Source organism: Microtus pennsylvanicus, chromosome 20 (genome assembly GCF_037038515.1).
Source record: "Microtus pennsylvanicus isolate mMicPen1 chromosome 20, mMicPen1.hap1, whole genome shotgun sequence".
Classification (NCBI taxonomy): Eukaryota; Metazoa; Chordata; class Mammalia; order Rodentia; family Cricetidae; genus Microtus; species Microtus pennsylvanicus.
The window spans coordinates 12,538,512-12,554,471 of NC_134598.1; the positions used below are offsets into that span (position 1 = coordinate 12,538,512).

The 15,960-nt window shown below is 35.9% G+C and overlaps 1 protein-coding gene across 11 annotated transcripts in view; it reads left to right on the forward strand.

Moving 5' to 3' along the window:
* Cnot2 (CCR4-NOT transcription complex subunit 2) overlaps positions 1–15,960 on the forward strand; it is a 91,120-nt gene that overhangs the window by 56,732 nt on the left and 18,428 nt on the right. For 8 of the 11 annotated variants that reach the window (XM_075954578.1, XM_075954575.1, XM_075954582.1 and 5 more), the window contains 3 exons: positions 4,123–4,189; positions 14,145–14,292; positions 14,935–15,117. In XM_075954578.1, coding sequence (XP_075810693.1) covers positions 4,123–4,189; positions 14,145–14,292; positions 14,935–15,117 — 398 coding nt within the window. Of the gene's footprint in view, positions 1–4,122; positions 4,190–14,144; positions 14,293–14,934; positions 15,118–15,960 lie in introns of those variants that run through there. The other 3 variants (XM_075954585.1, XM_075954586.1, XM_075954584.1) reach the window with 2 other exon arrangements.

Here is a 15,960-nt window from a genome sequence, read left to right on the forward strand (position 1 = left end):
CCAAATACCCCAACCAGTTCTAAAACTTTTTATACATCAAGACTGTGGTAATTTTTTTCAGATTTTTCAGCTTTTGGGTGGTTTTGTGGGGAGGGAGCTTGGATTTACAATTTCGAATTACTGAAGGATAGTTAATCTGTGTGTGCGTGTGTGTGTGTGTGTGTGTGTACAAGCATGCACATGTATGTAGTTTTAAAAGTAAGTTTGAGGATTAAAAATGCTGTTTTGAGAGATCATTTGGGTGACTATGTGGAAGTTCCTTTTGCTATGCAGACTTGGTATTATTAGTGCATATAGAGCCCCTCGAGGGTGAAATTGCTAGAACCAGTTCAATCCTGTGTCTTTCTGTAACTTTGCACTTTAGAACTGTCCAGGGATATATTCTCATATTCTCTCCCTCTCTCCAGGGATGTATTCTCTCTCTCTCTCTCTTTCTCTCTCTCTCTCTCTCTCTCTCTCTCTCTCTCTCTCTCTCTCTCTCTCTCTCTCTCTCTCTCTCTCTCTCTCTCTGACACACACACAGACACACACACAGTATCCTTTTTTCTTTAACATTTTCATCCTAGGTATGTAGTATTGAAAATTCACTATTTTACCATTTTAAAGATTATATATGTAAATTAGTTTTACTGTATCTGATTCATAAGCTGTCAAGTTTTGTGATTTTTTTTAAACAGTTTTATTTTTGTCTTGTTTCTTTTATTCCTTTTAGTAGTATTGCCTCTTCTTAGTCTTTGTTTCCTTTGTTTCTGTTTGATTTCATTGGTATCATTTCTTTAAACCATTGATTATTTTAAATTTTTCTTTTAGTCTATGTGTATACATGCATGAATATACTTTCCTTTGTGTAGATAAGATACAGTCAAAAGCTAATAGTTTTTTGCTCAAAGGAAGTAGAGAAATTATCACCATTCTTTTAAGTAAATTGGACCAAACTTTATAATTTTAAACTTATTTCTTTTTAATACTTGCTAGAGAAATTTTATTTTAAAATTTTAATTCTACCACCAAACTTTAATTTGTAAGCTAGGTTTAATGATAGCAGATCTATTTATTGGCGAGAGTAAGCACAAGAAGTCATCCCCATTAGGAAGCATAAAGGAGATGGAGGACTTAATGCTGGAGATAGTTACTGGGCACAGATGTCACTTGTACCTACATTTTATTTAATGAAAATAACTTTTAAGATGTGGTTTCTGGAGCTTTCCACCTTGGGAGATGGATGAAAGAGGGGTTGGACTCTGAGGTCAGCCTGGCTTGCATAGTGGCATCCCGGTTGAAGCCAACAACTAAAGTTCTAATGTGTTGATCCCATTAGGAACAGGTAAAGGGGCAATTTAAGAACTTAGAATAAATAACTAAGGCTATTATTATTCTTTGGGTTGCTTCTACAAGTTTTTATTGTGTTGTTTGGCTTCAGTGTAGAGTCCTTGAGAAATGAATGTTGCATAGTGTATTTTTAAACTGGGAACATGGTAGACCAGAATGACGATGGTTTCATCATTCTACAGATAACATAACATTTTATCTTTTTCCACCTTTTACTGTCTTTGAGTCTGTGAAACTGGGGTATTTCTACTTACACTGCATTCTGCAACGTAAACTGTTTCTTGGTCTAAGGTTTTATGTTTTTTCTGAGAAATTCATTTTTTATGATTAGCTTTTAGCACTTAAAATACACAAAGTTTCTGTGGTCTTTAATGGTAGTTGGTGCTTTGCCAGAGTACATTTCTTATTTTCGTGAAGCTGTTGTGTTCTTGAAATGCGCTGTTTAATAACTTAAGTGTTTTCAGTGTAGGAAGTGATGTCTAACGTCGCACACTATGACGAGCCGGAGAGTCTCAAGGCATCTCTACATTTATTTTCAGTCCTTCTTACTTTCTCCTCCTTCAGTGCTCAACCCAGCGTGCATGTAATTTAATTGCGTATTTCTGGGCTTTATGAGAAAGCCCACTAAAATGTCTGTTCTTTGGCATTAAGTATTCAGTAAGCATACATTTTTAGAAGAATATCATTTTAAGGTGTGCATTTGAAGATATTTATGTTCATTGTAAGTCGTATAGTTATATTGGCCAATGTCTCATATAATCTTCGAAAACAATTCTTTTCTCAGTTTTATAGCTAATAATGGTGACAAAGTCATGATTCTTAACTATTTTATATAAACCTTTTGTCGCCAACTACAGATTTACTAAAAATTATACATCTCATTCAATTTTTCATGCAGCTTGGAAGTAACTTTTAATATGTCTATAAAATATTTATAGTTAATATGGTATCAATAGTGACTATAGGTCCCTAACAAAAGAATTTGACCATGTTTTGACCTATTTGATTGATAAAGGTTATATAATTTTAATGTTAATTGTCTAGAATACACAGCCTGGATGTAAGAAAGAATATGTGTGTTGCACACACGCGCGCACACACACACACACACAGAGTTGCTGCCTCTTTAGGAAATTAATTCTGTTGTAGCGGTTGCTATTTTAGAGTGGTGTATAATCACCCCCTTTGTGGGGTCTGCTGTGCCTTGGCTGATAACACCCATCACGTGTAGTTTGTAAACTTGAGAGTCAGTGCAGCACGTCTCCACCTTCCAGGACTTCCTTGTTCTCTGTGACTCTCCCCTCGGCAGCCCCTCTTCTCCATGCTCCAGCTGCACAAAGATAAAACAGTGACTCCTGAAGCTGTAATACCTTGTTTACAGTTCAGCGTTTATTCTGCTTTGCCATCTCACCAGTTCCATCCAGTTCTTTATTAATTTCCTTCCTAAAGCACATATTTTGTTCTTGTCATTTCCTTGCTTAACATTCTTTTTTTCTTATTGTTATAGTTGGCAGCCATCTTGTTTGACATTAAAGAAGGCCCTTTGGGCTCTTGCCCCCAACATTCTATTTCCCATTTTGATATTCTTCAGTAGGACTAAGTGTCATCTCCTTTCCTAATCACTATTACATAGTCACCACTGTTTCTTACCATGCTATCTGATTATGACATTAATCTTGCACTACCTGCATGTTGCTGGTCTAAGAGATGCCTCTTCATCCAGTGTTAACACCCCACAGAAATTGACTGATTTCCTTATCTTTGGGCAGAGTGGTCTTTTTTCAGTGATGTTCTACTTTTGTGTTAGCCTTTGCTGCACTACCTTGGAATATAATTGCATAATTTTTTCTCTTTTCCCACTAGATTATACATTTATTGATTTCATGGTGTATGTTTTGTTTAATTAAAATGTTTCTATGGTTGTATAAAATGGAATATTGAGACATTGGCTTACATGTCCTCAATTATTCTACCTCAATATCTATTTTATAAATGGCACTCCTGCGTTTCTGTCTGTAAAGAAATAAAAAAAGAAACAGCATGATTTATGAATGTAACATGCCTTTAAATTTATATTCTTCCGGGCAGTGGTAGAACACACCTTTAATCCAGCATTCAAGAGGCAAAGACAGGCAGATTTCTGTGAGTTCGAGGCCAGCGTAGTCTACAAAGCAGATACCAGAACAGCCAAGACTGTTACACAGAGAAACCCTGCCTCAAAAAACCATCTCCGCTCCAAAAAAAATTTGTATTCTTCTAGGAAAGTACAACGTTGTTCTAGTAAATTCAGGTGCATTCATTGTCCAGCAAATACGAAGAAGTCCACATCATCCAACGAGAGACCATATAAATCAGATACCACATTTGTGGTTTTGTTTGTATTTTTTACTTGTCTTTTGCTGGTGTTTTTTCTCTACTTATATAGCTGTGTGAATATAAAAATCAGCATGTATTTTTATAAAGTACAAAATTTTCTATTTTGGTAATAGTTTGAATTTAGAATTTGTTTTGATGTATACTCTAAACTCAGTGTCACATAAATTTATAAAGTTGACTGAGATTTTAGCTTTATGTTTTCATTAGTAGGCTAGCTTTTTTTAAGTGAAGTAATGGTGTTGCTATACATTAACATAACTTTAAAAAAACTCATAGCACTAATTATTTCTGTTTGCACAGTTTGGTTTCATCTGGTTATGGTAGTCAAATTGACTTGGGTTTTTGGTATGAAGTATAGACTTGTAACTGCAATGCTCTGTCTTCCTTTATGCTCTAATGTAATTAATTTGTTTCTAGATGCTGGCATCACCATCCACATCAGGTCAGCTGTCTCAATTTGGGGCAAGTTTATACGGGCAACAAAGTAAGAATTTTGTACTTATTCTGGGATTCTTTATATTTAAGGAAAAAATTAAAGAACAGACAATTCTACTGTTGTGGGTTTACTACAGGACTTAGCAGAAGATAGTTGATTTTCAAAATTTTATTTTACTTGTGTAGGAAACCTCATTATGTTGGGCCTTACTAATTCTAAATTGTTATTTCTTGGATATGTTGCAATTTACGTTGACATCATGTATATCTGTATGTTCTCTTGCAGTTTCTTGAAAATTTTCTAAACAGTTTAAAGCAGTCATTTTTATGTTTCAGTTAGAGAAAGTTAAAGGTTTTTGCCTTTGGTTGGTTTTGTTTATTGTTTAATTTGTTTAGATTTGGGCCTATTTATTGCAGTAAGCCCATTTAGCAACAGTTTGAGAAATAGTTTTCATTTAGTAGAAAATACTAATTTATTTATTTTTGTTTTGGTTTTTCCTGATTATAACACCTAAAATTTTACTTATAGTTGAGGGTCTTTTCATTCTGTAAGGTTTTATTTTACAAAGTGCTATAATACGTTTAAAGCGCTTAGCACAGTGCCTGGCGCATAGTAAGCGCTCAATAAATGTTAGTTATTACCGTCACATAAAATTTTATAAAACTCAAAATCATAAAACTTTTTTCAAATTAAATTTCCAAATGTTACATACTAATAAGATATTATCATCTTTGTTAGAGTTTAAAAAATCGGCTTATTTCTTATTGCTGCTGTCAGTGGGAGCTGGGATAAAGTGTTCTAAGTTACCAGCAAACTGTAGAGGGAAGTATTTGATCACTGTCGTAATCAATTTCAAGTCAAAATTAGTTTGATTTGAAACTCGCCCTGTAGGAGGAGAACCTAAGTTTTGACAAGTGTCAAAACAGTTTGTTAAACCACTTTTTCACCCTGTTGACCAATGTCAAAGTTGGGGGGATGTGGCATATTTTGTATAGATGAGCATTATTTCCATCTTTTTTTTTTTTTTGTCTTTCATGGTTTTCTTCTTTTGCTCTGCAACAGTTTGCTAATGCAGAATTAGTAAATACAAATTTCGTATTTAAGCAAGAACATGTTTAAAACCTTCTATTAAAAGGGGGAGTTTTTTTTTAATCAACAAATGTTTAATCCTACCTCTTGAGGCAATATTATAGCTCGTAGTAAACATGTTCTTGTTAGCTTATTTGTGGTGTGACTTTTACCCTGTTGGGAAGCCTGCCTGGAGAAATGCCTAGCTGTTTAAAGCTTTCTTCTGTTTCAGTGCAGCAACTACATAGGCCTGTTTGCTTTTTAAAGCCCATAGTTTATCATAGTAGAAAGAAGATAGAAAATGGATAAAAGATATGTTTGGGAAAGTGAGGTTATTTCAAAGTAGTGATTGTAACCAGCTGTCTAGACCTCAGAGCTTTTTTAACCCGCAGATGTGACGTTGCTTTGGGATGGACTGTTTGGAAGGTGGTGATGTCCTTGGCATGGCAGATATTTACTGACTCCAGCTTTCTTTAATTTGCTTTGTTTGGTGTGAAGGACATACAAAGATTGCTGATCAAGCAGATCTATTTTTCTTAGAAAAAATATCTTTCTAATTTTTAAAAAAGCTATGTATGATGAACATTTTTTGTTGAACTTTGATTTATAAAATGGTTATATTTAATAAAGTTGGTGAAGCAGCATTTTGAATATTTTAAACTGACGTTTTAGAAAAAAGCCTACTGAAAAATGAATACTAGGATAACTGTTTTAGCTCAGCGTGCAGCTGTTTTCCAGGGTTCACATTTGGAATTTACAGTTAGTGACAAAAGACAGCCTAGTTGCCAGTTCCTTTTATAAGAGACCCCAGGGGACCAAATACATCATTTAAATAGTAGGTAGTCTGAAAACACACTGTGAAACAAGAGAACACAAGCTACATTGTGAGACTTGAGGGGTCAAAGTTTCCTTGTATTTGTTAAAATGTGAGGAGCTGACTAGTGAAGGTTAGAGAAATAAAGAATTAATAGGGGACTGGATTAGAAATATCCTTGTGGCATTTATTGTAATTATACACTGAGAGTGACAGAACCTAAGAATTCTTTTCTCACCTCAGCCTATTAAGTACTGCCATTAACTCTCTATTTGTAGTTTACTAGGTTTATTAGTGATTTGTGCTGTTCAAATGTAAGCTCTCTCTGGGGTTTTGTTGTTGTTTGTATGTGAGACTGAGGTTTTGAGACAGTCTTACTACACAGCCATTCTAGTCAGGAGCTCAGATCCTCCTGCCTGTGCCTTTCACGGACTGGGATTTCTGAGGCTTATGTTTAGGTCTTGGCCTTGCACATGCTAGGCAAAGACTGAACTGTATACTCCCAACTTTTTGCTTAGTCTTGATTTTTTTTTTTAAGTAAGAGATAGTGGAAGTGAGGAAGGAAATTCTTCTGTTCCATTGCTAAAACTTAGTGAAGTTAAACATCAGGATGAGGACCCTCTAGGGATGGAAACAAGAGTACTTGGATGTATGCTTTGTCAGATTGGGGTGGAAACAATTATGTGATAAGCTTATGAGGTATCCAAAAAATACTGGATTAGAGGATTTTATGATTTCAGGCTCTAGAATAATATACAACTTCACCTGAGGGTTCGTGTAGATTTTGCTCAGCAGTTGGTAACTATAGCAGCAGAAAGCATATAATGTTCAAGTTGCGTGATGTTCTCCACTTGTCTTCTAATTGTGTGCATAAGATTTGAGCCATTTTTCAGCCTTCCTGTCTCTGGGCTCTGTAAAACTGTGTACTGATTGAAATGGGCTAAATCTTCATTGCATTGAAATGAAGTAGTTGCATAGTTGGAGCGTAAGTATTTACAGTCTTGGGAGTGGAGAAAAAGGAAACATTATCTAAAGTGTGAATTATGTATAGCAGTTAGATAACTAACTGTCCTGATGCTGTATTATAGACATAGTTGTCTGGATTCTGAAAGGTCTCAGGCCATTATTTGAGAAAGAAATAAATCTTTCTAGGATTTGGACGGCTGGTTTGTGAGTGGTGGCATAGTGTACCTAACTCTTGTGACTGAAACTCACGTATAAACATAGTGTGCTTTGTAGAGCAAGAGAGCACAGTTGACATGGTTCAAAACTGATGAGACTGACGTTGTTAAATACAGAATAGTAACTTGCAGTTGCTTTAGGAATTGAGTTTAACATGCTTGTTGAGTGACTAATACACATAGTATCATTCCTGATACCAGAGATGTATATAGATGATACCACTCTCCCTTACGCTGTGTAGGCACACTGCTATGCTGCAGTTCCTTATTGTGTATTAATTGTCTTTGTGTTATTAGTACTTTGTTTTATGGAAAGCATAGTAAATATTTGCTGAATTTATAACAAGGAAGATAAGTAGATCAACTAATAGTATAAGGCCTTACATAGGTCTAGTATGAAACAGTGTAGGGAATAGCAAACTTTCTGGTTGTTAATTGGTTTCATATAATAGTAAGTATAATCTTCCCTTTTGTGTAGAATATACCTCAAAATTTTTCATAACTTTCCAAATTATAGATCAAAGTTGTATCATAACTTTTTCCCCCTTATGTCTGTTTTCTGGTGAAAACTGTCACTTTATTAGATTGTCTCATTTTTCTTCACTGTTAAGATTGTTGACTCCTTCAGCTGTCATGGGCACAAAAAATATGGGTAACACTAATATTTCAGTATTTACTGTGCATGACTTTTCCCAACTCCATGAAGTGTTAAGGAACTTGCATGGTCATATAGATGACAAGTAATGGAGCCAGAATTAGGCTTCCTTATAAGAGTGGTGCTCTGAACATGAGCTAAGAAGAGAGTCTTTGAAACCTGAAATGACCCAGTGAATCATTTGCATAGAAATTACTAGTGCTGAATCTGCAGATACCAAGAATCTACTGAACTGCCTACTGAAGACATTGTGATAGGATTTACTCATTCATTATGGATTTACTGAGTACAACTCTGAATGTGGTTGTATTCCAAGATCTAATCAAGACTATAACAAATAATACAGTTCCTACCTTTCATAGTACTTTAATGGGAAGAAACAGAATAAACACATAGGCAAAGGAACTACCAGAGTTCTAGTAATGAGTAGTACAAAACTTGGGCAAGCTAATGAGATGAGTGAGGGGTTCATGCTTTACCTGAATCGAGCAAAAGGACAGCTCTGTCTCTCAGGGATTAAAATGCAATGTGGACACCTTTAGTCCCTAAAATGAGTGATATTGAGGGGTCTTTTTGGGTACAGGAAGCATGGAAAATATAATAAGTCATTTAATGACAGAAGAGCCAGAAAATCAGTTTACTAGATGAGAAGAGAGCAGTGAGAGAGTGAGTATCTTGGATTATAGGAAGTCTGGTAAAAATCACTAAAGAATTCAGAGAGGGCTGGAGAGATGGCTCAGAGATGACAAGCGCTGGCTACATTAAAACTATCTGTAACTGTGATTCCAGAGGATCTAACGCCCTCTTCTGGCCTTCTCGGGAACCAGGCACAGAAGTGGCTAAACATCCATATACATGAAAAAAATAAAATTTAAGAACTAAAGAATCCAGCCCACATGATGACTTAATGTGATGGCTCAATGTGTAACGGCAACTGCTACCAAGCCTGTTGACATGAGAGCTTACCTGATGGAAATAAAAACAGATCACAAGTTGCCCTTTGACCTCTACACACATGTGCTTACATTCGCACACAAAATAAATAAATGTAAAATAAAAAATAGTAATTTAAATATGTTCTAAGTGTAGTAGCACAGTTTTTATGGTGCCGTTTCATTTTGAACCATCACTTTACTCTGTAGAAGGTGGACTGAATGGAGAAGGAATAAGAGACAAGACTCTAGAAACTAGGAATTTGGCTAGTGGCTGAGAAGTAGGCAGATTTGAGATATTTGGAAGTAAAGTTTATACAACTTACTATATACAGCTTGAGAAGAGAAAATTAGCATTTTTATAAGGTTTGAGACCTGTATCATTTTGTGAATGGGTGTCCACAATCTACAATGGAAACTTAGGTTGAAGAAGAATACCAAGTTTACCTTGGGAAATGTGTGTCACTGCACCATGGGAAATGGTCCTGAGGAGCTCTGCTGGCTAGTATTCTCTGTGGTTCGCAGCAGCTTCTTGTAGCTGGTTTTGAAACCAGTGTGTTCCATCCATAGTTCTCATCTGGTATTTCCTTAGTTTGGGTAAGGCAGGTTCTCCTTCAGATCTGTAATTTTTCTTCTTCCTTTTTCCTCCCTTTTGTTTCCTAGACATCCTGAATATCAGGGATTGTAGACAGCACATTTACATTGCTCACCTTTCTTCATTTTCATACAGCTTGTCTTCTCTCAGACACCTGATTTTGCAACACTCCTGCCACCATCTTGTTTACCTATTTAAATCGTGATCATTATTACATGCATATAGTCTCCAGGAGAACTTTTCTAATCCCATGCCTACTGAGTTACTGTATATGTATTCAAACACAGGGACTGACTGAATCCTTCGATCTGTATATGTGTTATATATCCCTCCCTGAAGTATGCAAGAAGAAGGGAAGGCATTCTTAGTGAACAGTGTGAATAGTGAAGTTACAGGGACAGATTTGAAGAGAAGAGGGGGATTCAAGAATGATTGTTAATCATACACAGAGTATCTAAGCAGTGAAATGTTGGAAAACCTTTCTTCTTTGGGGTCATGGCAGAATTCTAAAGACTAAATTATGGTTGTACTTAATACTATAGAACAGTGGTTCCAGAAACACTGTCCCTTCTAAAAAGACTGGGATAGTTTAGGGTAGAGATTATACTGGTGACCCCTGAATTCCCCAAAGTTAAAGTAAGCTTCAGTTTCTAAAGAAGAAACAATGGTCAGCAACAACTATAAGAACATACAAGTAATGTCAATTGTGAGAGGAATCACAAACTGGATCGATGCCTTTCTGATTTGTTGCTTGTGATTTTTTTTTAAACTTTAGTTTTATTTCTGTATATGTTTGTGTGCACCCACATGTGTGAGCCTATGGAGACCAGAGAGCATCGGATCTATTGGAATTAGAATTCCTGATGGTTGTAAGGTTTCTCATTGTGGGTGCCCAGAACCCAACTTAGGTCCTTTCCAAGATCAGTATGTCATCCTAGCCCTGAGCCATTGCTCCAGCTCAGCTGCTCTGATGCTAAGAAAGCAATTTAATGGCTTGTTTTAGCTCTTCATGTAAAACTTGGCTGATCTAAGAAGGTTTTTTTTCTATTGGTAAATTCTTTGGATTTTATGAAGGAAATAGCAGAATGAAATCATTATCTGCAGCATAGGCTGTAGGTAAAGAGTCATGGAGGTCAAGCTCTGCTTTGCACTGTGTCTATTGTTAGTTTGGGCATGGCACAGAACTTTTCCGGAAGTCTAGACACCTGGGTATAATGAAAGGAGACTGATTGCTCAGGGCTTCACTCAGGTTAATATCTCTAGCAAAGGGACTTCTGTGGATGGAACAATTTGCTATAAGTACCTAAGGTACTGGTTGTGAAGCTGCTCTTTTAATAGAAATCATTTGTGGAATACTTACATTTTTTCATTAGTTAAAAACTTTGTGTACATTTATATTAGGCCACGTATGTCCCACGACGCTCATGTTGGGGGCAACTTTGAAAAGTCAGCTTATTTTTTCTACCGCTCGGGGACATCTCTACTGACTGGGCCTGTCACCAGTGCTTGGGATGCTTAATCACTTTTTCTTAGGGTTTTATGAAAAAGAATCCTTGAAGACTTTAATTCATTATTTGTTAAGCATATCTTGCCAAATAAGAGGTAGGACTCTATTTAAAATATGTACCCAGAATCTTCCTGAAAGAAGAGTTGATTCAGCATCATAACCTTTTCAATTGACGTTTGTCTTTTCATTCTTTATGTGTAAAAATAGGGGTAGAAGAATATCTTCCTTATAAAATTTTTTAGTTTTTTTTTTTAAAAGAAGTGGTTTGTTAGGTCTTTGACTTCCTTCTCACCTCCCAGACACTCATGTGCAAGCTCCAACACACTTGCTTGTATTCTCACCTTTTGAAGTTCTTTTATGTCATCAGCAACAGTCACTTGAGTTTTCCTTTTACATGCTCTATTCTTGCCCTGATATTGTGGAGATGACTCTGTGTTATTATTTATAATTAGAAGATTAAATTTTCTCCCCTCTGTTTGTGCCTATTCAGTTAGTCTTAGTTTGACTCAAGTATCTCCAATGTAATAATAATGTATTTTGTCTCCTAAAAATAAACGCCTGTATGCTTTCATTGAGTGTTTTTATTGTTTTAAAGAACTTCCGTTTTTAAGTTAAACTTCGGATAACTATCAAATATTTAAGAATTGGTAATAACAGTTGGTAATAATAGTTCGTAGTATATATTCTTTTCTTTTCCTTTTGTAGATATTTCAGCAAAATGAATGTGTTGGATTTATTAGCTGTGTTTAACCAAGATAAATTTGGAGGCTAACATTGAAGTATATTTTCTTCAGATTGTCTTCCTTCACCACTAATTATAAATTAACTGGAATTGGCCAGTGTTAAAATAAAAAGCATTATTTATTCTTGTTTTCTTGGCCAGAATTTTCTGCCAGTATTCAAATTTGTACAATATTTAAAATAGTTCTAAAATTAGAAAATTTTCTTATACAGAATAGACAGAAAAATACATATACAGAAAGTTACTGTAAAGCAAAGAAGTCTTTGTAGGACCTATTGATTGCTTTAAAGAGGCCAAAAGGATAGTAAATTTTGGAGGATGTATGAATTCCAGTGTAAGAATAATGAAGAGGAAAGGAGAATGGACAAGTATGAAAAAGAAGGAGACTAGAATGGGAGAGGAGAGACGAGATAGAAAATTTAGGATTGGCAGATGCAAAGATGATTGGTAGACATCCCACAGCTAGAAACACATCCAAAAGGAGGCTGGAAGAGAAAAAATAAGATGAAATGTGTTATTGGACACCAATTGTTCTGCCTAGCATGGTACTGCCGCTCAAGAACATAGGAGTTACAGAGATCCGACCGAACTCTGGTCCTAGTTCTCCTGTCAGTTAACTCATCTGTACAATGTAGACAGAGTAGGTGAGAGTGGGTGATCTTTAAGACCTATAACTTTGGCAATGAATAACTGGCAGATACACTCTTGTTGGACATTTTCATCTAGAGCTGACTTTAAGACACTGTTTAGGTGTAGAGAGCACCTGAGTTCAGGAGCCTTTTCTGTCTTACCCACTGCTGTTTCCCTAACAGATTGTGTAGTATTTGCCACAGGGTAGCCACCCAGGAAATGTGTGAAAGGAAAATTACCATTTTGATGGTTTATTATGGAGCCAGTCACAGGACCTATAGGAAAATTGCACGGTTGAGGGAGGGAAAACACGGTTTCTTCTGGAGGAATCTTGAGTAGGCTGATTTGTGATCTCTTTTCTTCCTTATTTTGTTCCAGATTTAGAGAAAATGATAATAGGCTGTAGCATTACCACAACAGTGTCGAGACACAAATAAAATAGAGTGGCAAGCCAGTGGACACTCTAGGTCTGTTCCCTTCCAAGGGGCTTGGAGAGATTCGGAGAGTTTCAAGTAGCTGTTAGTGGAGTCCCCGTGAGAACAATGTTGTGCCAAAAGACACATTTTACAGAGGTGTTTAAGAAAGAGTATGGTATATGTAGTATACTATGTGAAAGGCATAGACTCAGACTCTTCAGAGCTTTGTAATGCTTAGACCCAAAACTGAAACAGTAAGGAAAAATATAATCTTAAATCCCCAACACTAAAGTCATTATTTTCAGCCTTTTTTCTTTATTTAGCTTCAGTTTGAAATAAGTTTGATTGACCAGTGTGTCAGTTTTCAACAAGCTGGAAAGAAAGCCCTGAAAGCACGGGTGAGAAAGATGAAGGAAAGAGGAGGCCTTCATAGACAGATAGGGTGGCAACACAAATGATCCTGTATGCCTTTGAGGAAGATGAACATGCATAGAATATTAACTCTCCATTCTGAATCTTAAAATAATTTATATTTTTACCATCTGAAAATAATAATGTCTCAAGCATGTAAAAAGTAAGTTTGTCCAATTTGATTAATATTTTTGAATCTTATATCTGAACTGCAGATGTCAGTAGTCTTAAAAAGTACACCCAGGCAACATGTCAGTTCCTGTATCTGACCCTAGATGTGCTAGAGAAATATAGGAGCCTTATAGGTTGAATAAATATTTTTGAATCACTTCAATTTTTAATCATACCTATATCAAATTGATTTTTTAGAAATTTCAAAATATTATGTATGGGTTTGTAAAAATTGCAATGTTAAGAAGTATGTATTAAATAGATTTTCTCAAGTGGATTTGCAAAAAATAATATAAGATTTAAGATACTATGACAAGATGGGAATGATTGTCTTTTCCCTCTTTTTTGCGGGGGGTGGGGTTTGAGACAGGGTTTCTCTATAGCTTTGGGGCCTGTCTTGGAACTAGCTCTTATAGACCAGGCTGGCCTCGAACTCAAAGAGATCCCCCTGTCTCTGCCTCCCAAATGCTGGGATTAAAGGTGTGCGCTACCACCGCCCGGCTATGAATGTCTTTTCTGTGTACCTTAATTGTAAATTAAAACAAAACACACAAGCTAGCAGAATTTCTTAAAGGCATATTTGTATGTGCCAGTTTCACAAATATGCTTTTAATGAGTCTGAGAACAGTTTGTATTATGTAACATCTTATTTGTTATAATTATTAACATAGCTTATCATAAGATAGTAATGTGGAAAGAATACAAAAAGATAATCAAAATACTAAATTTTAGACTAGAATTTTTGTTGAAAATCAGAGTCCATTTGCAGTGAGATGAATATTAGATGATTTTAAAGTGTTCTAGATTGCCAACTCCAGAAGATGGATACCAATTTCATTCCTGATGGCAATGAATTTCCTTCTTCTGAATTTTCTTATTAGGTGCATTAGGCCTTCCAATGAGGGGGATGAGCAACAATACCCCTCAGTTAAATCGCAGCTTATCACAAGGCACTCAGTTACCGAGCCACGTCACGCCAACAACAGGGGTACCAACAATGTCACTTCACACGCCTCCATCTCCAAGCAGGTATTTATTAATGGACCAGAATACTTCCAGAATGTATTTTGTAGAGTAAGCAAGCTTTTAATTTTTTAATACGGTAATTAATTACTTGATTTTCTGGTTCAGTGCCTTTCACTAAGAAAACAGTTTTTACGCTCATTTGATGTCATTGCAAAGTGATAAATGTAGTATAGCGCTTTGATCTTGAAGCTGTGTGCTAGTTGTCACCTGAATGGATCAGGTTTAATCACCTCCTGGGGAGCTTTTGCAAAAGCTATCTACCTCTTTCTCAATTATGTTCAATTTAAGATGACTCCCCAGATAGCTGTATTCTTTGCTTGCCCCTTCACCACACCTCTACTGCTTACTTAGAGTGAAATAAAACAGATAACATAGATTATATGTATTATTAACATCAAGAGAATAAGATGACAGGAATTTTGAATGAAATTATTTTAAATATATATGAAAAGCATTTATAATTTTTATCATAGTTGTCCCAATAGTTCTCATCTATGATGGCACCTTTTTTAGTTCCACTATAAGAGTAGGAATACAACTGGAATGTGTAATTGAAATTCTAGGGGTTAAAGCAATTGATTATTTATAGAGAATTATAATGAGTGATTGTAGAGAGCTTATTTAGTGTATGGACTTCTTTTTCAGGGGTATTTTGCCTATGAATCCTAGGAATATGATGAACCACTCCCAGGTTGGTCAGGGCATTGGAATTGCTAGCAGGACAAATAGCATGAGCAGTTCAGGGTTAGGTAGCCCCAACAGAAGCTCGCCCAGCATAATATGTATGCCAAAGCAGCAGCCTTCTCGACAGCCTTTTACTGTGAACAGGTAAGATGTTTATTGATACTGCATATAATTGTCTTTGGGGGGTATCTTCAGGTTTGCCTTTTCATATCCAGCCCTTTGTTTCTAAGTTGTGGCTCCTGTCTCACAGGTGTGTTTATCGTCTATTTGTGAGCTAAGATGTGTTTCCCATCACAATCCTTAACCCTTTCTAAACTCAGAACATGTTCTTAGAAAGACGTTACTCTTTTACAAAGCACATTAATTCTTTCTGTTGATGGTAGTATTAGAAAGGGAATGTTCATGAGTTGTCACTAGGCAAATCTTTATTGTTTATTCCATTCATTATTAAGTAAAGTTTATGTGCTTGGGTGCTAAGAGTTCTGGGTTTACGAACATGACTGGAGGAAAATGTACTTGATTTTTACTGCCGTGCGTTAGTTATGCATCGCTTAGATACCTTCTGGGCTAAAGTACTTTGGGTGCTCATAATAAAAGACTATTTCCAAACAGTGCTCTTTTAAATTTTGTGTCTAGAATTTGAAAACAAAACAAAACAAAAAAAACCCTGGGATGTTTCCTTCTATTTCTTGCTATCCATTGCATGTTTTGTACAAATAAGAACAGTGATTCATTTTGTTGGTATGTTTATGGGGTTTGGGTAGCACTAGAGTCGGGTCTTAAATGTAAGACTTTCTTGCAAAAGAACATGTAAGTTTGAATCACATATGTCATACTATGTTTATACTGAATTTTTATGAAAAACTATAGAGGGAAAGAAAGAACCTTCACTTAGTTGGTGCTCTCACATCCATCTTAATCAGTTTCTTCATCTGCTGTCAAATCTGCACTAAAACGGGTGCTAGCTCACATCCTCTTCAACTGTAG